General features: G+C 37.8%; 1 protein-coding gene across 22 annotated transcripts in view; it reads right to left on the reverse strand.

Annotated features, from left to right (window-relative positions):
- Window positions 1-26160, reverse strand: part of PLCB4 (phospholipase C beta 4) — a 216837-nt gene that overhangs the window by 73290 nt on the left and 117387 nt on the right. For all 22 annotated transcript variants that reach the window (XR_006938644.1, XR_005858074.2, XR_005858073.2 and 19 more), the window contains 6 exons: window positions 19247-19347; window positions 15255-15335; window positions 14903-14962; window positions 13472-13615; window positions 4576-4655; window positions 4010-4063 (listed from right to left, as the gene is read on the reverse strand). Coding sequence is in view for 19 of the 22 variants with exons in the window: in XM_046938621.1 (XP_046794577.1) it covers window positions 4010-4063; window positions 4576-4655; window positions 13472-13615; window positions 14903-14962; window positions 15255-15335; window positions 19247-19330 (503 nt within the window). In the remaining 3 variants the exon portion in view is untranslated. The remainder of the gene's footprint in view (window positions 1-4009; window positions 4064-4575; window positions 4656-13471; window positions 13616-14902; window positions 14963-15254; window positions 15336-19246; window positions 19348-26160) is intronic.

The raw sequence follows: 26160 nt of genomic DNA on the forward strand, positions 1-26160 counted from the left end.
TTTATCAAGCTCAAAGAGAGTAGATTTAGGTTATATGCAAGGAAAAAATTAGATTTAAAATTTAGATTTAAAATTTAGATTTAGGTTATATGCAAGGAAAAAATCTTCTGCAGTGAGGGTGGTGAGGCACTGGAACAGGCTGCCTAGTGATTGGGTCGATGCCCTGTCCCTGGAGACTTCCAAGATGAGGCTGGACTAGGCCTTGGGCAACCTGATCTAGCTGTCGTGTCCCTGTTCACTGCAGGGGAGTTGGATGGTCTTCTGAAGTTCCTTCCAACTCTAAGAATTCTATGATTCTATGATCAGTTTGGCTAGCTCTGAAAGTACCACTGCATATAATGTACAAAAAATAATCAAACTATCACTTCCAACCATCACCTAACTGTAGAAATAGACACTTCTTCCAGACACTCTGGAGTAATTGACACAAAACATGTACTAAAACATGTAATTTCAAACCACCTTAATTAAACAAGTGCAAAACTGATTTAATCATTACTTATTACAACGCTTTGTACATTTTTTATTGTTTTATAAATCTTCATAGTTAGAACCTAAATTAGCTCAAACCCTTTTCAATGCAATCACACAATGGATGAGCATAGATTGAGTTAATTTCTAAACACGCTTTATCTCAACAAGTGCAAATCACACTTACAGAAAATTTGTTTTATGCCAACAGAAAGTTGCTTATTTTTCATGCTAACAAACAACACTGACCATTTCAGTCATAATTTATAGTAATCTTGGAGTCAGAAAACACAAAATATCTAGTGTTCTCCTGAAGGTTTCTGCACTTATGTTACTAGTAATATTATTAGTAATGTCCCACGGTAGGTTAAAATCCAAAAGTAGCTCAGAATAATTTTAATGACTTCACAATCCCAACCATGATAACAAGGAGTCAGGAATATTTATATCATTTGCTACTGTCAGCCTAAGGACTTTCACCTTCTCAAGGCTTGTCCTTCTCTGTGTCTACACGGTACCTGCAACAATCTGTTTTAAATCAATGAAGAAATGCAAAGAGCTCTAATTTCAGTGATGATATTCTTTTCTCAGGGTTTTACTTCATTTCTTTGTAAAAGTGAACTAAATGTGATCTTGTGATACACATTTCTACAGCTCAAGAGACCATCTGGTTCTTCTTGTTCTGAGAAAATAACCTTTGTATGATTTTCCCCAGAGATACAGCCACTGCTACAGGTGTGCCCGAGCAACAGAAGGAGGTGGATATTTGACAGAATGCGGCTAACTAGAAGACACTGAATTGAAAAACAGGCAGGTATATGGGAGGGACTGACCACAGCAATCTTGATGTCTGTTGAATAGGAAGTATGAGCGGTTTAAATCAGTGGAAAGAGTTACCAGGGAAAGGCTTAGATAAACTATATGAAAGTCACTGCACGGTGCATAGCAGAAGCATTCTGTCCCCATTTCCCAAAGATTTTGGTTTACCTTCCTTCAGCTGGTTTCTACATCCACATTATCTTCTTCTTTGTGGAGAAAGACCTGAGGGTCCCAGTGGACAACAGGCTGGCCATGAGCCAGCTGTGAGTCCTGGTAGCCAAGAAGGCCAATGGGATAATGGGGTGCATTAAAAGCAATGTGGCTAACAGGTCAAGGGAGGTGATCCTCCCTCTCTACTCTGCCCTGGTCAGGCCTCACCTGGAGTAATGCATCCAGTTCTGGGCTCCCTGGTACAAAAAAAACGGGGATCTCCTGGAAAGAGTCCAGAGGAGGGCCACAGAGATAATAAGGAGGCTGGAGCATCTCCCCTATGAGGAAAGGCTGGGTGACCTGGGTCTGTTCAGCCTTGAGAAAAGAAGACTGGGAGAGGATCCTATTAATATTTATAAATATCTTAAGACAAAGGGACATGGACAACCTCTTTCCACTGGGCTGTGGGGACAGAACAAGGGGAAATGGCCAGAAACTGAAGCATAGGAAGTTCTGCACCAATATGCGTAAGAACTTCTTCACAGTGAGGGTGATGAAGCACTGGAACAGGCTGCCCAGGGAGGTTGTGGAGTCTTCTCTCTGGAGACATTCAAGAGCCATCTGAACGCCTACCTGTGCAGCCTGCTGTAGGGAGCCTGCTTTGGCAGGGAGGTTGGACTTGATCTCTGGAGGTCCCTTCCAACCCCTAAAATTCTGTGATTCTGTGATTCCTTTATGCACCTGGCTTCTTCTATTCCACCTTTTCTCTCTCCATACTCCTCCTCTGCACTAAATGTTTTGGGAGGGGAAGGAGGGGTTGCCCACAGCTGAGACACCTAGTTACTTGTGTCCCACTTGGTAGTAAGGTGTTTCTGAATCAGGACACTTCCATGATCTTAGTGTCCTCAACTGGTGCTCTCCTGCAGAGGAGAGGATAGAGCTCTGGTTCACCCATTTTTCCAAGCTGGGTCTAAAGAGCAGTCTAATTTTCCCCCTTCATTCTCATTCCTCCTCTACTCCTTTCTTCCCGTCTCTGACACCTCCCCTACTCCTATGAAAGTGTGATACAGTTCTTACTGAATGAACTCAAATACATTTTACCCACAATAACATAATGAACCCTTTGAAGAGTCCAGATGCAAAGGTTCTGTTTCCCTCTGCACAGTATGGAAGAGTAAGTTCTTCAAAAATTTACACTGAAAACCACTTCTGCAAGGAGTTAAGCTGCTAGAGACCAATTTGTGTCTACTTGGCACTCTTGGAACTGAAAACACTTTTAAGAAAAATTATTCAACTTTAAAAGACCATTTAAGTACTCCAAGATCCAAACTATAAATCTAGCAGGAAAATTTAATACATTGGACCCAGTGGACTGGACTCTCTTTAGCAATATGTGGCCTTGTATGCAAAAGCAGGTTCGTTAGCAAACCAACAAACTTATGTCTCCCTAAATGCAAAGTAAAATATTTCAACGTAGAAGTTTCATATAAACTAGCACACTATTAATCAAGTCTGAAAAAAAAAGCTCTGTGCTCAAACACAGATATAAAGCTGAAATCTTGAAAATGAATTTGCTCTCCTAGTACTGTTCCCTTACTCTTACCCTTCAGATGATACTCCTCTTGGAACCTCTGCACAGGAGGTACCTCATGGCAGTTCAGCTTAAGTATGAAGAATAGCAGGAAGCTGGCAAGGTGAAAGCTCAAAAATGAATTCACTGAAGCAGCCTTAACACTGTCAAAGTGTCACTTGAATTTGCACATTATGTAGATACATAGTCCTATTTTTCTCCCTTGACTAAAAAAATTATGTGAGGCTTAACTTACAGAGTCCTTATTGTTCCTTTCTGTGGGTTCCTCCTTAGGAAAAAATAGCATGTCTCAAAAGTAGGGTTTTCAGATTTTGTATGAGGAGGAAAGAAGCTCAAAGTATCTGCAAGAACATCTAGAGCAGGGCAGGGAGAATTATCAGCCTAGCCAGAGAGGACTGAAAATCAGTAACACTAAATAGTTAATAGCTGTACAGAAGAAAAGTATACTCTGTTCTAACTTTTCTGTCACTGACAACAGTCAACATAATGAATCTTTTACCATGTGGAGAAAACCAAACATTATCCTGGGTTTTCCTATAAAAGCATAAGTAATTCTGACAGAGCTATATCTGTCTCTTTTACAAGGAACTACGGTTTACGAGGTACATCTCTGCCCTCCAATTAATTGGCCTGTAAGTTTGTATGGTTTTCTTGCTAAGTATTTTATAAAAACCTAATCCAGTGTTTGAGGAGTTTTAAGAAAACTGATGTTCTCAGCTCTAAGTGACTTGGAAAACAATTATAAGCACTCATATCTTCCTTAGAATAGACTTAAAGAAAAATTATTAGGTTGATAAGTTCTCCCTAGGTTACCAAGGAGGTATGGAACTCAGCTCAGTATGCCTAGTTCTGTGCTTGTTTTTATATAAGTATTAGACAGTGATAAAATTGTGTTGTATTTAATTACAAAGCCATAGACCTTTATTAGCATTATGAAATCAGAACTTGATAGAAACTTGAATGTCCAATTGTGCTTACCTCCGAACTGGAATTTTCCCATTTGTATTTGTTAGAAAGGCCAGCTTCATCCAGCTGAAATTAAGAAATAAGTATTTTTAAAATATTATTTGTTAAAATTGGGACAGATATATTCAGCTTAAGATTACTGATACCTCTTTGAAATGTGTATAAACAGGTAATTGTTTCATATTGAAAAATATTCCTCTGTAGACTTCTAGTGCTTAAAGGCAGATCAGTGCTTTAAATGTAAAAGCAGAAAGCAGCCCACAAGAACCAGTGCATCAATTAACAGGATCAGTTTGAAAAGAAGAAATATTCATGGGATTCTGTTTCCACATACATCAGTGAAGCAACAACTCAGGCAATAATTACAACATGCAATAGCAATAAATCAAATGAATAGTTATAATTTCTCTTGGGCAGATGCCTAATATAGGCTTGAGATCTCTTCTGATCACAATGAAAGGTTAAAATGAAACACTAATTTTCTTCATTACACATTATTTAAAAAAATATAGATGAGAAAAAAAAAGAAGGAAATTACAGGGCTAGAAAAATAAAGAGGAGAAAAGAAGGTAACTTACTGTTTCTTGAGACATGTCATTGGACTGACATTGTTAGCTCTAAAGTTATGTATGATGGATCCCAGTCCTTCTACCCATTGCTGAGAAACACAAAATACAGAAGCAATAAATTAGGAAAACTGAAGAGGGAAGAAATCTTGGTGGAAGGCTCTTTGCAGCTATGGATTACAATAGCATTTGGAATTAAGGAAAAGAACCTGTCCACTTCACAGCCTATAACACCACACAAAAGCCCAACCACACTGCACCCATTAATATTTTATCCTTCACTTAACAAAGCAACTGTGCTTCTCATTCTTCCAAGTACCACATTCAGCATCTGCAGTGCTATTAAAACAGTTTACTGCTCGCAAAGGGAAACAGTCTACTGATTGATTTATTAAGCTTTCTATTTATAGCCCATATAAATTTATGCCTCCTTTTCTGTCACTGCTGACAATATTAGCAATTACTAAGCAAAATTATATGATATGTGATGACATATTTAATTGGTCCAATGTTAGGAAAGGAATGAAACAAAATATTAATAAGCCACAGCAAACCACAGGGAGGTACAAAAATTTCTCTCCAATGCTGACCTCATCTAACATCCTGTTATATAGTCAGTCCTGCTTTCTTTCTGGCTTTCATCCTCAAAAAGGAAAACATTCCTGCAATCATCAGGACAACTTTCAGCCAACAACAGTATTACAGCACTTATGTAACTCCTTTTTATGGATCTACTTTTCTACTATAGCTCATACCTAAACTTTGCAGTGCTGTATAGAAGAAGCTTAAGGATTAGACCTTAACACAAACTCACATTGACTTTAATGAGAATGTTAGCAGGATAAAGCTATCAGAAAAAAAAAAAAAAAAATTAAAGGCCAAGTTCAATGTCAATTATGCCACTGTAATACTAGGATTACTCAACAGATAATTTATGCTGGTAGAACTGAGATGGGATTTGGTCCACTGCTTAATATCAACCTAATGAATAAAGCTTCTCGCTTCCGGCCAAATTCTGTGCTTGCTGCTTGGACTGACTTGGGCAGAATCCAGAACTTTACACTTACAAATAGACGCAGATGAATATATTTTTATTTTCATGAGTAAGTGCTGCACATCTGCAAATCAGATGAAAAAATAGCATTTATATAGGAGGAATACTAATGTATTTAGAAAACTGCATGTGGCGAACTGCCCACAGTTAATAATCATTGGATAAAATAATGCTAAAAAGGTCTAAAGTGTCAGTTCAGTAAAGAAAACGCCTAAGCAGACTCTTGTACTCATGTCACATTACAAGCAAATCACAAATTTCTTTTAAAACATCAAACTGCTATCGCATTCCCTAAAATGGATCTTACAAATTTTTTTTGGTCTTTGAAAAATCAGCCACATACTTTCATATATATACAAACTTTTTATAAATATATGAACTTCTAAATATATATAGATATATTTTAGGAAGCACTGCATAAAATATGCATATAAATAGATTAAGCATGTATCTGAGAATAAATTGAAAATAAAAGTCTGACTTAAGAGAAAATTAAGTTGATTAAGGTTAAAATTTTCTTAGTTGTGTTTTAAAACTTCTAAAGATGATCAGAGGGCTGGAGCACCTCTCCTATGAAGAAAGATTGAGGGAACTGGGCTTGTTTAGCTTGGAGAAGAGAAGGCTCTGGGGAGACCTCACTGTGGCCTTCCAATACTTGAAGGGAGCGTATAAACAGGAGGGGGAACGGCTGTTTATGAGGGTGAATAGTGATAGGACAAGGGGGAATGGTTTTAAACTGAGACAGGGGAGGTTTAGGTTAGATGTTAGGAGGAAGTTTTTCACTCAAAGGGTGGTGACGCATTTTAACAGGTTGCCCAAGGAGGCTGTGGATGCCCCATTCCTGAAGGCATTCAAGGCCAGGCTGGATGTGGCTCTGGGCAGACTGGTCTAGTGGTTGCTGATCCTGCTCGTGGCAGGGGGTTGAAACTAGATGATCATTTGGTCCTTTTCAACCCAGGCCATTCCATGATTCTACGATTCTACGATTCTATGATTAAAGCATTAATCTTGTTATAATTCACAGAATTATTTACCTTTGATTTTGTTATCACACCTGAAATACATGTGATGCTGCCTAAAGACAGGCATCCTGGAGTGAGAGGGCATTATACAACCAAGAATCCAGTCAAGTAGGCAGAAAACCAGGCAGTGAGGTAATGCAATTGTAGAATCCCATCAGTTAATCATCTCTCTAAGCACTGCTCTTTCTCTTCTCCTGTAACATTAGCTCTGCCCTTGCTGCCTCATTGTGTCCTACTAGTCTAACCTACCTTACACTTTAAAGCTCAGCATGCCTCTGCCAGGGAAAAAGACCATATCCCCACAATGCTTAGATGTGTAGGACACGGTGTCACCTGTAAAGCAGATTCCAAACCTGTGCTTGGAAACAAACAGATTACTCTCCCATTTCTCTTTTCCCAGCTTCACGAATAAGAGGACTTAGTAGTCACAGTATGGATATGCTGTCTAAGGATATAAAGAAAGACAGGTTCATGAGAAGACATTTTTTTTTTAATAAGATACAATTGAAAGCTGTTGATGGACTTAGGAAACACTTATCTTTTCTACAAACGTTCCCTCACCCAAGATGATACAGAGAGACTGTGATAACTTTAGGATAAATCTCTGTTTCATTCTGATTGCTTGTATAGTGAAAATTTGACTCCGATTTATCAATTATTTTATTTAATAAATCAGAATAAAATGTCACGTAACTGCTACATTAACACTGTCATGGCTGTATAAAGTGTTTTGCTCACATGATCTGGATTATTCTCACTAGTCCCCTTACAAGGAATTCAACCTTTTAACACTGACAGAAAAAATAAAATTGTGTATGCACTACAAGCAAACAAAGAAAAAAAAAGTCTTCAAGATTTACTTAAGCAAAGTGCATGTTGTGAATAAGTTTGTCTTTCGAAAAGACACACATTTCTGCTAAAAAAAGTCATCGGTGCAGTACTGGCAATATCACCATTTCAATAGGAAATAAACACATACAGATCCATTCTGATTTGAAAGCAATAGTCTGCAACTATACCAGATGTAACGTTTACATTTAGCAGTAAGGTTACCCTGCACTCAGTAACAGTTACTTCTGCACACAGAGTTGCCAAAAACAAAGGAACACTGATAGAAAAAAATGTAGGTATGGTGAGAAATCAATACAGTACCCACTTAGTAAGTAATTTCTCGGCAGGAATTATCCCAATGATTCCCACTTTGGAGATATTCTGTAATCTTTATTCAGTGATAAGGCCTTTCCTGTCAATTTAGAAACTGGCCTCATGTATACTGAAAGGGCACAGAACTGCAGCCAAATGCTGATAAAACACAGAAGCATCGCATCTCTGCTGGCAGCAAGCAAAAGAGTAACTCTACCCATCTATGAATCATCTTTACATTAGTATGTGCCCTGGGCGAGATATGGCAGCTCGAGAGCCACAGTTTCCTATCTGTGCCACACTACACAGCTGCGTGACGATGTAGCATCTGGCTGCCTGTACTTCAGTTCAGGGCTAAACCACTTTCTGGAGCATTTGTTTCATCTGATATTTCCCACGGCTACCAGCTGGCCTCAAATTAAACTGGGAATAAGAGAGCTAAGGGGAAAAAAAAAGTATCTGGATTTTGAACGCGCTAATATAGATGTGAAACAACATAAGATTAAAAAAATCTTCATCCACAGATTGATATACAGGCTCAGTGCAATATACTCAAACTCCCTGTCAACTGTTCAGTATGAAAGATCCTTCTGAATGAGAATAGTTTCCAAATACCTATCTTCATAAATGCTTTTAAGGCACTGTGATCCACTACAGAGATATTTGTAAAGTATCCAAAACCTGATTACTGTGACAGACATCAAGCAGGCAATATATTGTTTCCTGTCAGCATAACATTTCCAGATTAAACATACATTTGTTTGATGACCTTGTGGAAGAGATGAAAGAAGAGCTCAGACTTTTCCCCACTAATACACTAAGAAGAACACAGCAACATCCTTGCCTTTGTGCTAAGACAGTGCTGCTAATTCTACAGATTACATTAAAATGCCTGTAAACCTATGCAAATACACAAATATACAACTATCCTTCTTTGTGCTCAGTATCTCAGCATCTCCAAAGCGATACCTCTCCAATGAAGGAAAATCTTATAAACAAGATGAAGTTCTTAAATGAGGGAGGTACAAGGCATTTCAATTGGGTTTCACATAAAGTGGAGTTTCAATATATATCAAATATATCAAAATATTTTTGATAGAAATACAGGATATATTTGGTTCTCACTTATATTAGTGCTCAATATTTTCAGATTTTCAATATATGGCTCAGTACTTTTAATTTGTCAATGTTACTTCTGAATGGTTCTCCATATACCAAAAATTACCTTGTATTCATATAGAAGAGGAATCTAGCCGTGCTATCTAATCTTAGTGAAAGAATAATCTTGAAAAGAAATAAAAACGAAGACAAAGATATCTTACACATGACACAAAAGACCAGAATGAAGGTACGCTACACGCTGTGATAAGCAGTCTGGCTTGTTTTTCTCTAGTCTGATCCAACATTGTCAGATACCTCTTTAAGGGCAAGGTGCATGAAAAATTTATTGAAGATGCACTCTCATATTTTGCTGTAGTATTCAAATGCTTTTCAGGCACTTAGTAACCTTGAATTAGTTGAGGTTCATTGATGAAACACTGGCAGCAGCAGCAGGGTGCACAGATAATTTTGACCTCTCAGCTCTCCTTTAGCCATCAACCTTAAATTAGGAGTGTTAAAAAGGGCATAAGTTCTGAAGGGCTAAAGACCCCAGTAATCTACAGATCAAGCAATTCCAGATAAGGTCAGCTGTGACTTATTTATAGGCAAGGTCAGCATTATCCAGACCTTTTGAGGTTATTTGATCTTTGATTTTCCTTGCAATTTCTCCACAGTTGCAGTGAGCTTAATTCAAGCAGTGGGAATGCCAAGGAGGATAGGCTGTGTTCTCTTTCATTTCATATCCAGTGCCTGTGTCTGCCTGTCAGAATAAAGGGCTTAAGAGCCTGATGTTTCAGGAAACCCATGGGGAATACAATTGTGACTCTCAGCTCTCATCTAGAAACAAGTGGCTTGGAGGGGATTCCTAATATTTTGCCCTTATCCATCGATGTTTTGACCAGTAGATGTCCCTCTTCTCTCAACTCACGTATCACAAAAATCATTTATGTTCTGTGAAAATTACCTTGCCTTTAAAGTATGAGACAGGGAAAGTCAGGACTAGTGACAGTGAAAAGCCATCCCCTACCTGATCAACTGGAAAACAGATTTATCTGATATTGCACAAATGTTACAAAAAATAAAACGGCCTCTTCCTACTTCAGGTATTTCGTCTGGAAAACAGAGGTTTATACAATGCTCTGTGTTGTGAGTTGCCTGATGTGTATAGTTCAATTCCACCCTTCAGCAAAGCTTTGCATCCTGGAATGACTTCTGCAGCATTAGAGGGGTCTGCTCTAAAAGCATCTGGAAAACTTACTTTGTCCATTTATGTACGTAGATTCAGAAAAATGCAGTAGGGATATGCACAGCTATGAAGCACCAGGGCTGGAGTTTTCAGATTATGTGATTTGGGCAAACAACTAATAACTTGCTTTACAGAAAAAATAAAAATTAAAAAAAAAAATCCAATTCAACTGAAACAGAATGTTTTTTTTCCTTATCATATCTGTGGTGGTTCATTTAACCATTTTAAACAAACCGAAATCAATTTAAAAATGAAAAATACCATTCCAACTGAAAAACTGAGAAATTTAAGAACATCAAAATGAAGTGCTCCCAACTGCAGTCAACTTCAATATCAAATATTATTAGCTGGACAATAAGGCTGCCATTTTACCCATATGCTTTTTAGATGATCAGCAATATATTTCAGCACATGCTATTCACTCCAATGCCTCACAGGCTGACCATCAATGTGTGCTTCAATTTCTACGTAACGCTATTGTAGAAAATGTCCATTTTCTACCAAGTCCAGCTATGCCAATATGAAAGATTAACCCCCCCGCCCCCCTCCTTCCCTCATTGCCTCCCATCCCAATCCCACCCACTCCCACCACCAGACAAGTGAGAGTTTCACCCCTAAACAGACAATTCACTTCCTCGAGGTGAATCAGGAGAGTTCACACAAACTCTTCTACCAGCAGGACAGTGCCAGAGATGGTCCTTGCACTATCTTTTCATTAAAGAATGTAAAAAGAGTGGATTTGCCTGAGGATAATCTTTTAAGACAATATCCTTAGTATATAAGCAAGGTGGATAAGCAAAAAAGACAAAGTCCAGATCTTAAGCTGGTAAACTACAACAGGTTCATTGGAGTCTTGACAACTTTGGATAGGCCAGCATACAGCCAGAATGCCTTCACATTAGCGCTGCATTGCTTCTGCACTAAGGAAATCTGCCTCAGCTTAAAACACCAATAAAATTTAAATAGATAGAATGTAAATACCAGAGTTGGAGCTTGGAGACAAGTGGGGAGATAACAAACACACACTTTCTGTTGGAACAGTAATACTTGAAGTTCAGTGATGACTTAGAATCATAGAATTGTTTGAGTTGGAAGGGATCTTTAGAGGTCATCTAGTCCCACTCCCCCATATTGGTCAGGGACACCTATGGCTGGATCAGGTCACTCAGAGCCTGGTCCAGTCTGATATTGAATGTCTCCAAGGATGGGGCACACAGGACCTCTTTGGGCAAGCTGTTCCAGTGTTTCACTACCCTTACTGTAAAAAACTTTTCTTACATCCCTTTTATCCAATCAAAATCTTTTCTCTGTTAGTATGAAACCATTCCCCTTTCTCCTATCACAACAGACCCTGCTCAAGAGTATGTCCTCTTCTTTCTATACAAACTCTCTTTAGATACTGAAAGGCCACTCTCAGGTCGTCCCAGAGCCTTCCCTTCTCCAGGGTGAACAGCCCCACCTGTCTCAGCCTGTCCTTGTAAGGGAGGTGTTCCATCCCTTGGATCATTTTTGGCCCTCCTCTGGACATGCTCCAACAAGTCTATGTATCTGTTGTGCTGAGGATTCCACATCTGGACTCAGTATTTCAGGTGAGGTCTCACAGCACAGAGCAGAGAGGCAAGATCACCTCCCTCAACCTGCCAGTCGTGCTTCTTTTGGTGCAGCCCAGGACTTTCTGCACTGAGAGGGTACACTGCTGGCTCACATTCAGCTTGCCCTTCACCAGTACCAGTACAGGCTCAATCAATTCCCGTATGCCCATATCCTCAGTAAACTGCCACTTTAGATACATTTAGAAAAGGTCTACATTGATTTTGCCTTGATTTACCTTACTGTCTTACTTTTGTCTCAAACGTATTAGATCAGGTGGATGACTATTGCTGACAAGCCATGGATATATAGTTTGTGGTGGTAAAACTCCCAAACGTAATACTCTTACACCAAGTCTGTCAGAACCTACCCAAAGGAGACTGTAGCATATAATACTTTTTGATAAGTATATTGCTGGTTAATGAAGCAGTCTATATTTTAGACAGCATAATCAGCTCATTTGTTGTGGCAGTCTTTCTTGGTCAACATACTCCTCACAAACCAGTCAGTCTAATATCAGTCTACTGATATTGAAGAGGGCTAACAAACTTAACTGCACCTTTTTCTTTTTTTTTCCTCTCAGAGAATATCAGAGACATTTTGGGGTCAAGCATAAAAGTGAGTGAATGCTGCCAGCACCTTCTTTACGTTGCTTCTTAAACGTTTGCAAATCATAACTGTGGCATGTTATTTCCCTGGGAGCCTGCTGAAAATACACCCAGTAACATCAGTGTAGTGTGTCCATGCAAGTTATACAAGTATATCTCCTTTCAGGAGCTTACTCAGTACTCCTGATGTTAAAGATATATGAATCCAAGCAATGAAGAGGTGACTAGGTCTGCCAAGGGATTTAATGATGCTGTGTTCAACAAACAGACACTCAATTTTGAAGGAGGGGATTTAGCAGGTGTATACTACTCATCATTATTCTCATCAATATATATATCAGTGGCAAAACTAGGTATAATACACTGTTAAGTACAGACAATCAGGAGAGAAAAGCAAAAAATGTGAATTATTGAAATCCTTTGAATGTCTGGGTCTAAGCTATTCGTACAGTACCAGTACTCGGGATCAAGTTTCTCAGAGCAGTTTTGAGCAGATAGATTGAGTTCCAGGCCTTGGTGGAGCCCCAGAACTTACACTGTGAATTGCAACCTTTAACTCTGAGGAACAATGCCATGTAAAAAAGCACCACTGTTTTCTTAAGATTGTTCCATGCAAAAGGGAAACGGAAAAGAACCTGGGTACACTGGAATCCTCTCAACTGTACAGAATTTTCTTTCCTGCTTTTGTTTTTTCCAATAATGTAAACTCCATCATACAATTAGATAATCGCTGAATAATATTCTGGAGGGCTGAGCTCAACTCACCATGGAAATTAAAGTAATTGCACTTTGCTTTAGTATCACTATGTGTTACAAATTCACAGCATAATCTCCACATAGCCAACTGTGCAAGCCCCACACAAAGATGCTTAACAGTTAGGGAGAACACTGTGTCTTGTAATGTCTCTCTACTTTTGATAAATTGCCATGCATACAAAGGCTGATAAAATCGCTATGTCCTTTTAGCATGGCATGCAGACATTTCACAGAATGTTTCAAAAGGATGTTTGTTGTCCTTCTGAGAGTGTGGCAGCAAACATTTGAACAAGTATTTCAGTCAGCTGATTTACTTCAGAAAAACAACTGCATACTATTGAGGAGCTCTCTTTTTTTCCCTCCCACACACTGCTTAACTGTGAAGTACCTTGGCTACTTCTGTGTTTTCTGCTACCATGAAAGTGAAGCTGATGTTCACCAGATCTATACCACTGCAAACACACACTATCCGTCCTTCCAACTCATTTTCTGATTTTCCAACAGCCTCAAGTGCAGTTAGTATTTTGGGATCCTGTTAAAAAAAATAGAGAGCTTGTTACATTTGCAATCCTTTTGTTATATAATGCATTATGGTAAAGATGCATCTTTATCTCCATGTATATTAACATCTTTAAATCTTCGCCAACCATCCTAAATGAGCACTTTCATTTAGAATCACTGTGCAAAAATCCAAAAAACTATACATTTTAACAAATATGAACACAAACATGAAGGCTCAGATGTAAACCAGGTACTTTAAATACATTTCATAAAGTAAAATAAGAAATTACATACATTTTAGTCATAAAATAGAAAACTGAATCACTCCAAAGAATGAAAATAGAGAAAAAAATTAATCTATAAATAAATTATCCTGATTTAGTTAAATCTATAACCACTGAGAGTTATAATCTGTGTGACTTTTGGGCTGTTTTGTAATTACACATCTTACAAGCTGGTCTCTCTGCTGAAGGCCAAATGCTATAGATTTAATGGGCCTAAAGAACAAGACACAGGCAAAGTCTGAAGCATACTGCTATGGTATTCTGCACGTGAAGCATGGTGTTGCCTGCACTACCTCTCCTCATGCCCCTTTCTCCATGGGGAACGCATTTGAGTTTATGGAGTCCCAAGAGGACTACTAAGAGATGATTATCTACAGATAATACAGAAACATTTAGCACTTGAAAGTAGAAATGCAGAGGTGTTAACCTTGTTTCCTAAGAAATTTTCTAAACTAAAGGCCTGGAGGAAAGAGGGCCAATTTTCATCTCAGGAAAACTCTCATTTTGCTTACTCAAGCATACCAGTTAAAATATTTCTGAAGTATTGGATTTCTACAGAAATTCTTCAAAAGTGCAGACAGTGACCACTGATCGCAGTTATTGCTGCCCTCTCTGATCATCTAACTGCTGAACAGGGATGCAAACAAAACTTCTAGGTTTTTATCAATGAAACAACAAATTTAGAACAGATAGGAGCAAAATTTGGAATGCAAAACCACATTTTTTTCCAGATTTCTTAACACTGTATTACAATACAGTGTTAGAAAAGTAATTAAGAACACCTAATAGATACACTTAATATCTTTTGTTCAGCTTTCAGAGCATTCTGAAAGCCAGGCACAATACTAAATCAGGAAGATCAGACCACAGACTCTTCCCAGTGCAATTACTCCAAATTACTTGATTTTAGAATGTGGTTGTGAAATATAAGGTTTGTTGTCGGTAGGTTTTAGATAAATGAACTCCACTCTGCATTTCGCCTTCATTTTAAGTATTCTCTGTTTAAAGAAGAATATAAACTAGCTATAGAGTACCTTTGGAACAGCTCCAAAACGAACACTGTTGATCAGGGAACACTCTAACACCTGTCCTTCCTGAAATGGTAAAATATATATATATATATAAGTCCAAAGATCTGTTAGGACATGAAGCAAAAATAATGTATTTTATTTGCAATCACTGTTAATTAACACTAAACAGTACATTTCCCTTACATTTCTCTTAATTCCTTCTTAAGTACTTCATTTTTGTAAATTCTGAAAGAACAGAACTAAGGTTAGTTTTGAATATAAAGTAGCACAACATTTCAGATCTTTCAAAGCTAGCTAGAATATGAAACAAGTGAGATAATATGTAATATATATTCCTGACGTAACCATAGTATACCTTTCCTTCACTTTTCCAGCTCAGAAAAAAGCCAAATTCATCCACTTGAAAGAGACAACTGCTTTCAAAGACAAAAGATTCCTAAAGAAAAGAGAATAGATCATTATTTTAAGTGTCAAATGTCATGAATTAATATATTGCTCAAAAGACACAAGATTGTTACATTTTTCCCCTGAAGAATTTGCCATTCCTAAGCAATTAGAAATAAGGAGAGAGGTTTATGAAAAAGTGATAATTTTTAGTGATGTGTCCTTTCGCCAGCATTTTAATCACTAAGATGAACTTAATACTTTTATACTTCTCTATGCAACTACAAAGCATCCTTCTTATTCAATAGAAAATGTTGATTCTTACCTCAAAAATCTTAATGAAATTGAACTTTAAAAGTATTTATCAAAACTTCAGTGCTTCAAATTTTTTAAGGGTTAAAATTATTTATTGTTAATATTATTAATACTATGCTCAGAATCATCAAATGGTCACATTTTGTTGTAACATTCAGAAATCAGGAAGTACTCTTCTTTTAGACTACGGACAGTGCCAATGCTGCTCAAGTATTTTGCAGCCAGAGTATCTGACAAGCAGGAATTTGAATAATATTAATTAGCAGAGAAATTAAGAAAGGATAGCATATATGAGAAGAACTAGACAAGGCAAAAATATCAGATTAGCTGAATTAAAAAAAGAAATTTCCTCCATGCACCTCCAGCCCCAAGTAATGCATCATCAATTAAGCTAAAATGTAGGATAGCACTGATAGGACTGACACACTGTAGTTTTCCATCCACGTAGCAAACAATTATGTTGATTTTACAGACAGGGGAGCTGAGATAGACAAAGAAAGTTGCTGCAGCTCAGTCTGACCAAATACCACTACACATAGGCTACCAGCATGCATTGCTCTGGCTGTCTTTCTCCACCACAGCTTTTTTTCTTGCCTTCACTAGCAGCACTCATCCTTCATTAAGAACTACTCATTACCAGACAACTCAGAATTACTAGTTTTACAGTCGTTGGAGTCCTGTAATATCTCATATAAAAACACAGCTAGGTACCAATCAAAATGAGTGCCTCTTGCATTTTCCAGAAAGACTACTCACACAATCAAAGGCAGGCAGCTTTTTGGTCATTTACTGCATCTCCATCTATCAAAAAGCTCTTGATGTACCAAAAATGTTTTCACACAGGTGTTTATATAAGCCATATTCACATTGATGTCCCACCCTAGCCTTGATTGTTTTCACTAAATTACTTTTTCTGCAATTTGTCTTCTTGCATTGTAAAGAAGGCACCTACCATGAGAACAAATACATGCAGCATGACTAGTGAGATTCTCTTCTAGACTTTTCAAAATCAATACCATTTTGCTCAAAAAATACTTCTGCCGTTTTGTAATCCTGCCAGGTAAGTGACTCACCTATCAGCAAAGGAAGGATGAAAACAGCACTCCACATTACAATAATCCAGATTTTCCTAACTGCTCAACAAAACTTAAGTACATAAAAAAACTGTTATGCTGTACAAGAGCTATTCAGTCACTCAAAACCTGGACTGGGATTCCTGGGGCCCTGTTCCGCATTGACTTGCTGCATGACTTTAGTTCAGTTATCATTTATCTTTTTCCCCACTAGTCTTTTCTGTTAAGGTGAGGGAAATATGAACAGAATCTAAATGAAAACTAGAGTGCCAGATCTGAAACATTTATCTTTCAAATTACAAGCCCAACAGTACAGGGATTGGATTTTGCTATGCCGGTATTCCATGCTTAAAGCAGTGGTATTTTTCTCTTTGGTAGTGTATCTGCTTGCTACCACAACAAAATAAAATCATAGCATATGTGTGTCATAAATCTGTCAGTATCAAACAGCCTACACTATCTAGAGTTCACTGTTTAAAGGCTACTGATCTTAACTTCTGAGTCACTGCTTTTGTTTTTCTTTTACAGCCCTTGTAAAATTGCAGATGAAATATAAAGTTAGTCACCCAAGTGAAAGCCTTTTAATGTTTTCAGAAGAGATCCCCTTCAGTAAAGCAAACCAGACTTCCAGCTGTAACACAGCAAACCTGGAGTGCACCGCAGCAAAACTTGCAGCAAATAATGCAGACAGACCACATCACGTGGAAGGACAGACAATGTTCTGCTCTTGCTGTGGCTAGTAAGATCCCCTTCTATGGAGTTTTGGAAGAAAGTAAGTTCAGCTGCAAGGACCAAGAATTCCATTTGGGCTGTCCCAAAAGTAATGCCTCCTATTTTATTGTTTTATTACAAGGCACATGGTGGTGATATGACAGTAGAGGTTGAACCTTCCCACCAATATTGTGTTCCATTTTGTTGTCATGTGAAAGATGGCAGCAGAAGAGTAGCCTGACAGTACAGTATCAGACATGGAAGTGCATATGAAGCAAAGATGTGGAATTGAACTCCTCTGTGTGGGAAGGATGGCACTCACTGACATTTATCGATGCTTGCTGGAGGTTTATGGACGCCAAACAATGTTTGTGAGCACAGTGTGGTGGAGGGTGGTGTGCATTTCAGCAGTAGAGAAAGCAACATGAAAGACAAGCCACGTTCTGGATGGTGATGGCATAGCTGTCACACCACAAAATGAATATCATCTTGATTAGTTCATCTGTGCTGATCAGCTAAGGGTGGTGACTCTGTTGAAAAATAGTGATTTGTAGCTGAGAATTTGCTCTCTGAAATAGTGTTATTGTGATCTTTGTATCTGTTGTAGTTTCCTTGGAAAGACAGAATGAGGTATTACTTTTGGAGTGACCTACATAGTTTTCCCATTTAAATCCACAGATGCACAGCATTATCTGTTGGCTAGTCTTGCACGAGTGCCTGCTGGGTACAACAGCCTACAGTACAGAAGTATTCCATTTCAAAATGTTACGTTCTCTCTACCACTATACCAAGAACCCAGGCACCTCACTGAGTATTCTTGATACCAAACCGAGACCTGAGCACTTGAACTCTTTTGCAACTGCTCATTCTTCATTTCTCATCTAAGATGCAAGAGAACAATCATTGGATATAACCTCCCATCTGGATGCTTACAGACTGAATGTCTGGAACAGTATTTCCTAAAGGAAAAACAAAGCTTTTAGGAATCTTCTTTCTAAGGCATTCAATAGTAGTATCTTCTTAGCTTATCTGTCCCCAAAACTGAAAATACACATTGAAAGAACCTGTGCCAGCCTTGGAAGTCCTCATGATAACAAAAACACATTTACCTACATTTCAAAAGGTAAAAGGAAAATCCTAATATCCCTGTTGGTACTCACTGAGATAACTTCCAGTCCAAATGAGATTAAAGATAGATCTTGAAAAAAGTATTCTCAGAGGTATATCAATGCTAAATATAGAGTGAATGTCTCCACCTTTTATTTTGACTGTCTGTGTAAAATGTCCTGTTTTGCACTTCTTTAATAGATTTGGATTAAAGCACAGCTGAAGCTGAGATCACAGTAAACATATTTCAGACAGATTACAGGTTGATTTTCTAATGGGGATAAAACCACTCTACATCTCAAATTATGTGTCTGAATCAGAATATTAATGATTTATGTTCTCCTACTTTCCCCCACAACATGTAGGTCCTTAGATATATATAAAAACGATATAACTCCTCTTCCCACCCCAATTCAATTTGATACATGTACAAAAAAATGGAAGAATGCACTTCATTCAGTAATGTGCTTTATGGGTCTGCAAGATGAGAGCTTTATGATATTACAGCTATTTTGATCCAAATCTCCTTTTCTCTTGCTCAGAGTTTATTGCAAATCGGGAGGATTAAACACACTTCAAAGTTATTTCGTTTAAAAGCAAAAATCTGCAAAGCAATGAAATGCAATGGTATTTCCCCCCCAGATACATTTCTTCAGTTATGTGAATATTCTTGTACAATGAAGACAAAACATGAAATACTCTAAAACATCTGCATATTTAAAAGAGAATAGCAAATGAAATGCAAATGGCCTCTTACCTCTTCATATCTATCAAACACAGCTCCATCTTGCATAAAAGAGGGAACCGGCTTCTGCCAGTTAAATTCATAAGGTTTTGCCATGATTACAGAAGGAAAACCTGAAATGGAATGAAAGGGTAGAGTTCAATTGCTGTCTTTTTAAAGGAATATTTCGAAGTCTAAACAGAAAAAAATAGAGACTTGTAGCTTTTCTGTTCACACAGGGATATTAAAAAGTCACCGTGCATTTCCAAATGAAAAGTTTTCCTCACAAGATTATTTTTGTTCCATAAGTCAAACAAAAAAATGATCAGAAAATGTGTGTCAACTTAATTATTTGAAAGAGACACCTGTCACTGTAGCATCCCTTTAGTTTAAATATCTGTTACATCACTCCTAGAGTATAATAGGGTTGGGAATAACACAACCCTAGGCAATACAAAGTATCACAACTGATAACAAACAGGAGTACCTCTTTTCACAGGGAAACATCAGATACAAAGATGACAGAATTAAAAACAAAACAAACCACCACCAACACTGAACTGGATATTACACAGGCAAAATACAAAACACAGAAGACAGTAATTAGAATACAGTACAGAAACCACAACATACAGACCTTACAATAAAGTCTACCAAATTATTCAGGATCCTGTTCAGCACCTTGGTGCTTTCTACATTATGTTGCTTTCCACTTTGCACAGGAAGTCCCAGCTACTCTTTGAAGTGAACAGCTTAATGATGCCACATCTAGCATAAATATTATCTTGGTTACTCCTTCATACATTAGACCACTGTGGTGCTTTCTGGATTATGTTGCTTTCCCCTGCACAGAGGTCTGTCTTTGGAGTTCCTTGGAAAACCCAGGCCATCCTCCTCAGGGGTCACCAGTTTGTTTCTGTAGGGGCCCAAAGAGACCTTTGATGCAGCACAGATTGACAGACAGTCCTTGCTCAGAAAAGGACTGAATGACTGTTTTCCCCTTCTGTGTCCTCAGAGGGAGTCTAGTACACTCACACTGGCACTGCTTTTACTGGACCTGAGCTGACACAGAAGGATTTCCACTCATCAGAAGAGTGATGTGACTTTTGCAACAAAGCAACACAACAAAGCTGTTATACCATTCTGTAGACGGGGCCAACTTGAAACCACACTACAGCAAAAGCAAACTCAGTGCTGCAACTTGTAATTCAATTTTCTACTCCCTTTGCATCATGAGACAGCACTGTTCACTAAACCTCAATGTGGCACTGGTTAGTCTTATGTTTGCTGGACAGGTGTACAGGAAGGAGGAAGTTGTTATACCGAATTCCTGCCGTATCACCACACTTTTCTCCCTGGTTGTCACCACCCTGAAGGTACTGCAATAGGAAAGTGCCAGCGAGATCTCCTGCCCTCAAAAACAGGGAAAACACAGAGTGAAGAAATTACTTCTCCCTTACCACTGTGTTTGAAATGAGATTCAACAAGCTGATGACAGGTCAGAAACATCTAAGTTTCAGGAAGCAGGAAGCAAATACTAAGGAAAATGTCCCGCTATGCTTGCCTTAAGTCTTACATTTATCCACTATTGACCAGATCTAGTAACATGATACAGGGCTAAGTATAACCAGCACAATTCTTCCTCCATTATAATGCAGGCAATTAGCCCAAGCAAAGTTTGCGTAAGTAAGCAGAACAAAAAGCATACATAAAATTAAAGGGAAAGCACAATGGTCTGTGACATCAGTGTTATGCAAACCATCTTAGCAGTGCTTGTTTATGCCAAAACTCTGAATAGCAGACTAAAACATTACCGATTAGGTAACAATGCTTCCATGATGTTCTTAGACTGAAACGTCTACTTTGACTGAGCTTTGAATCCAGTACTGATACAAGTGCTTAAAAAAAAATAAGAATCTTGTAGTACCCTTCTTCTCTGCCATGTTCTTATTCTTATCAAAGATGTTCTAGCAAGAAAAAAAAACAAGAACTACAGAAGGATTCAGATATTACTTCTAAAGGACTCTGTCCAAAATTACCTTTAAGAACAGCTACTTTTATATTGAAAAAAATATTCCTACTCTTAAAAAAAAAAAAAGCAAAATGCATTTTGATGCTGCTTATCTCTTCATCTTCTGACTTTTTTTTTTTTTGTCATTGATGCGTAAACATCAAATATACACATTATGTTTTCAAAGCCTTATAAGTTACATGAAGTCATTCTCTGAAACAATCAAACTCAATTCTAATATGGTAGGTATTTTCTGCAGCAATACACGTCACCAGCTTGTGAAGTCCTTCTGAGAAAGGTAGATGGATACTGCTCTAATTCATAAGAAACACGATGACATTTTCAAGGCTGTGAAGAATAGTTTTGCACAGTCTCTATACTATGCCCACAGCCTTAAGCCTTTTTCTTCATCTTTCTCCAAACTGACACTGAACTCCATACAGACACATTTTAGAACCTGCAACTGCTCTGAACCCTTGTATAAAATGCATCACAACATTTCATCCAGCATCCAGCACTCTGAATTCTGAATGTAACAGGTGTTTGAATGGACATGTATCTTTCAGAAAGACTAATTACCCCAGCATTTACAAACATGCGAACCTTATTGACAATTTCCATTTTGCTGAGTTCATCACCTAGTCACTGAAAGATAACTGATAGGACATCGTCTCCTTGTCTGGGTACTTCCTAAGATGAAGTTGATTCAGTATCTCATTTCTGAAGTTAAATAGATTGAATTCTTCCATTTTTCACTGAAAAGCACACTTTACAAATCTTGGAGTCAGCCTCAACACCCTCCAGTTTCCCAGCAGCCTTTCTGAAGACAAGGGTCTAGACCAGCACGTGGAAACCCGGCATAGCTCTCTGTCATACAAACTAGAATGATTGTCCTTATTCACATAACCTTGCATTTACCTGCAAGAAAACATGCTTGATTGCTCATAATTTAGCAAGCAATCAAGTTCTGTGCCAGGGACTCAAGTTCGTTGTTATTTACCATCTCACAGATCTTTTCTCTAGCTGTACTCTCTTGCAAGTCATCACAGTCTACAGATGAACTGAGACAGATGTGTGAGGGAAAGATGGCTTGAGCACATGTAGCAAGGAGTCAGACAAAATCTAACAAGATTTTCAAGCCGTATGCTTTGGTAGCAATGTAGAAGGTGAAGAAAAGAGTTTTTAGAAAAGCTCTCTTCAGTCTCTCACACCTCTTATACAACTCTAAAAACATGTACTTCCAGAACCCTCTCAGCTTTTAAGATCATCAAAATGAAGTATAAAATACTCCCTTGTCACTCACTGGAGCTCTCTGAATCTTCATCAATTTCTAAGCAGCTCAACCAAAGCTAAAAAAGAAATAAAATCCCCAGCTATCCACCAAACAAAACAATCAAATGCAACATTTCAACGTGTATTTGATTGCAAATGTGCGCATGTGTATATTATCTCCGTAACAAAAATCAGGAAGTAATATCTCTACAGAAATTTAATAACTATTAAATGTGTGAAGACTTAACTGAGAGAGATTGATGATTAAGGAACTAAATTTAAAAACAGTCAAATTCTAAGACTAAAGTTTTAAAACGGATTTTAAAAACTAAAATCCAGTATTTTCACTGATTCAGGATTCTTAAAATATAAAAAAGTCTCTGAATACATACCATTCACAAAAGCAGAAAAAAACCACTCATATAAAATACACCTCAGGTCTTTATCAATGAACACAAGGGAGAAGCAGGTGAAGCCTCACGAGTGCAGTAGTTAAATGACTTTTGAGCTATATCCGTATTCCTCTCTTTTAACACTGATTTAAGCCTGAGTTCATAATTGGGCTCACTTAAGAAAAAAGCACCTTTTGATTCACCTGGATTACCCAAAAGGTGAGGACACAAAATTAATCATATCCAGAACAGCATTATTTAACACAAAAGTCTTCCTCTTTTACATACTTCGCTGTACGGTGCTAAATCTGGGGTGCAGGGGGAGAAAGGACTATAAATCTTCAGCTGTTTTTTTTTCATTCTTTGACCAAACAAAGGACAAGGTGTGGCTGAACAGGAGGAGGAAGGGATTCTGTTAAAACAAAGCAGACAAATGTTTGGGGAAAGAGGTGATATTCTAAACTAACTCACAGGGCTGGCTAGCATGATGGATAGGATACTCCTTGGATCCCATAAACATCCTGTCAATGTTGAGACAGCGTTGGAAAGGACAGCAGTATCCCTCAGGGCTGATCTACTTCAGCCTAAAACACAGTAACTCAATTTTTGCAGCATGCTTAACCATGAGCATTATAAAAATACCTGTAGCATTTTCTTCAGCGATTATTATTTTTGCCTCCAGAATGAATCACTCACTGCTAAGCTAAAGCTGAGGAGGCTCCATACTCTGTTTGCCATTTCACAACTCATGTCTTCAAATCACACTACCTAAAAGGTGCACTGGTTACTGTATATGTAGGCAAGGGCAAACTATAAGCAGCAACACAACACTATGCGGAGGTTGGTAATCTTACCCTGGCATATGTATTTTCTTACTGTTAGAAGGAAACAAAAAGTAAAACTGACAAATTTCCTACTCTTTCCCTTCTTTAAGTACATATATCTTTCATCACCACTCCTCTGTGGTAAATAAGATTTATCATAACAAAGACAACCAGCTCCATATCAGCAGACCTGTACAAATTGCTTCTAATGCAGTTCGTCCTAACCCAGAAAGTCTACCTGCAGGGATAAACTTGCATGGTTATAATCTAGAGCGAGGATCTAGTTGTGCAAAGCTTCCACTTAACAAGCAGTTAAGTTAATGTAGTTAATGTTTTTGTAGTTAATGCTACAAAATACTGTCATATGCAAACACCACAATTCTTTCTAGATCTCTACGTGAAGAAGATTCAGATCTTGATGTATTTACTCCTCAGAGACAAGTTTCTTTCGCCCCAAATGTGCCAGCATTATCATATGGAAAATACGCACAAGGGCTTTTTTTCAAGTCCTCTGTGAAAAAGAATGGCAAGATCCACACTGCTGAACTTCTGCAGCATCTGTATTACACTGTAGTGCAATTCCAAGATTTCACAGCTCTCCAGGCTCTTTCACGGTCAAATGTTGTTGTTGTTTTTTTCTCTTTTTAAAGAGCATGCTCTTTTGGGACGTTATTTTTAAACACATTATCCTCACAGCTAATGCAAGCAACTTAGAACCATTCTCCCCAAAAAAGAATTTTGTTCCAGAAGGAACAAAAGACATACAACAGAGCTCAGGAGCTTGGAAATGTATTGTTTAGGAATAGTCTTATTTTCCATTTTGTTTTAATTGCTGGAATGCCTTGCCGTGCAGGGGCAGCTGAAAGGTTAGCTGAAAACAAGAAGTGGCCTGTTTGTAACTAACCTCTTCTTCAGCGTTTCACATCAGGTCAGTGGGGCTGCCCACTGCTTCAGGCTAAGAAATGAGTGCATCTGTTGCTAACAGCAGAAAACAAAAACTGCTTTTGCCACAGTGCTGACAATGAGATGGCCCTCCATCAGAACTGTGCTTCAGTCATTACCTCGGATGAGAGCCATTATCTCTAAGAAGTAGAGTGAGTTCCTGCGATAGACCACAGGAGTCAAGCACAACTTCATTGTTTCCTTAGCAGTTCTGTTTGTCCAAAGGCCTTCCTGATTTGTTAATACCTACAGTGTTGCCCAGTCTTTCTAGTCATTCCAAAGGTCTCATTATCTGCCCTAAGTACTTGCCACACATCCTTTTTCAAGGGGCATTATGCTTTCTGAGAAGTCAATGGTACGTTAAGAAAAAATAATAATACAGAAATGTAAATAAATTTATTCTGGGTAAAGTACAACTGCAACCATATAACAAGATCAAGTTCTGGCTATCAGAAATATTAAGGAATAACAAACCAAAATTCAGAGCTATCTTACTATAACTGGAACTTAGTAAAAATTTTATGTGCTACAGCAAACAAACAAAATACAAAGCAGTGATACAAAAGCACAACCTTTACAAATAGTTTTTTTCTGTTCTGGTTGTTCTTCTTTCTGGAGATGAACATTTTGATGTCTGCATTTTCTAACTTATAACATTAAAAGGCAAGGATTTTCCGTAGGAATGATTTATCTTAATTATGTCAATTGTACACAGAATTTAGCAAAATGTCTTATCAAAAGATATGATGATAATTAGTTTTCATTTATATATTACTTCAGTATCCATCAAGCAGTAACTTACTGCTTCTAACATGTGGAGATCACACGTAATTTCACAGAACGAGCATACGATGAAGAAGCTTTTCCTAGAACTTTCCCCATTTTGGCTCATTCTAATAATAAACACTAACCAGATACAAAATTAAGCTGATTTTAAAAAGTTGAAAACATCAGTTTTATCTTTAGTTAAACAGGAGAAGTATTAGAGGCATTCAATATTTATCTTTAGCACAGTGTCAAACATGCCATATCCTGGAAGTCATCCCCTCCTGAGGTAGAAACAGAGAGTGAACTGGACTTTGATGAAAGCAACTGGATTCCATAAACAATTTTCAAGACCTTTTCTGAATTGCTATACCACATGATGCATATATATACCATGTATTTTGATTTAAGAAACAGTGAGTTCTAATAACTTTAATTGCTTCACTCCTTGGCTTTCAAATGTAGACCAGTTAAAACAAAGTCTACTTCATAAATCAGTTTAAAGAAATAAAGAAACAAAAAGAACAACCAACTGACACACGAGAAGTACGGACCACTTGCAACACATCATGTATTTCCTGAATTATTTGACCCCCAATTCTTCTTCACAACCCAGTAAAACCTGATACGTTGAATAATTACAGCAATATAGGTAAAGCAGCTATGAAGTAAGCATATCTTTTATGTTAACTAAATTTATGAGTGATTCTGACATTTAAAACTTCAGAACCTTCTTTTTAG

Source organism: Gallus gallus, chromosome 3 (assembly GCF_016699485.2).
Source record: "Gallus gallus isolate bGalGal1 chromosome 3, bGalGal1.mat.broiler.GRCg7b, whole genome shotgun sequence".
Classification (NCBI taxonomy): Eukaryota; Metazoa; Chordata; class Aves; order Galliformes; family Phasianidae; genus Gallus; species Gallus gallus.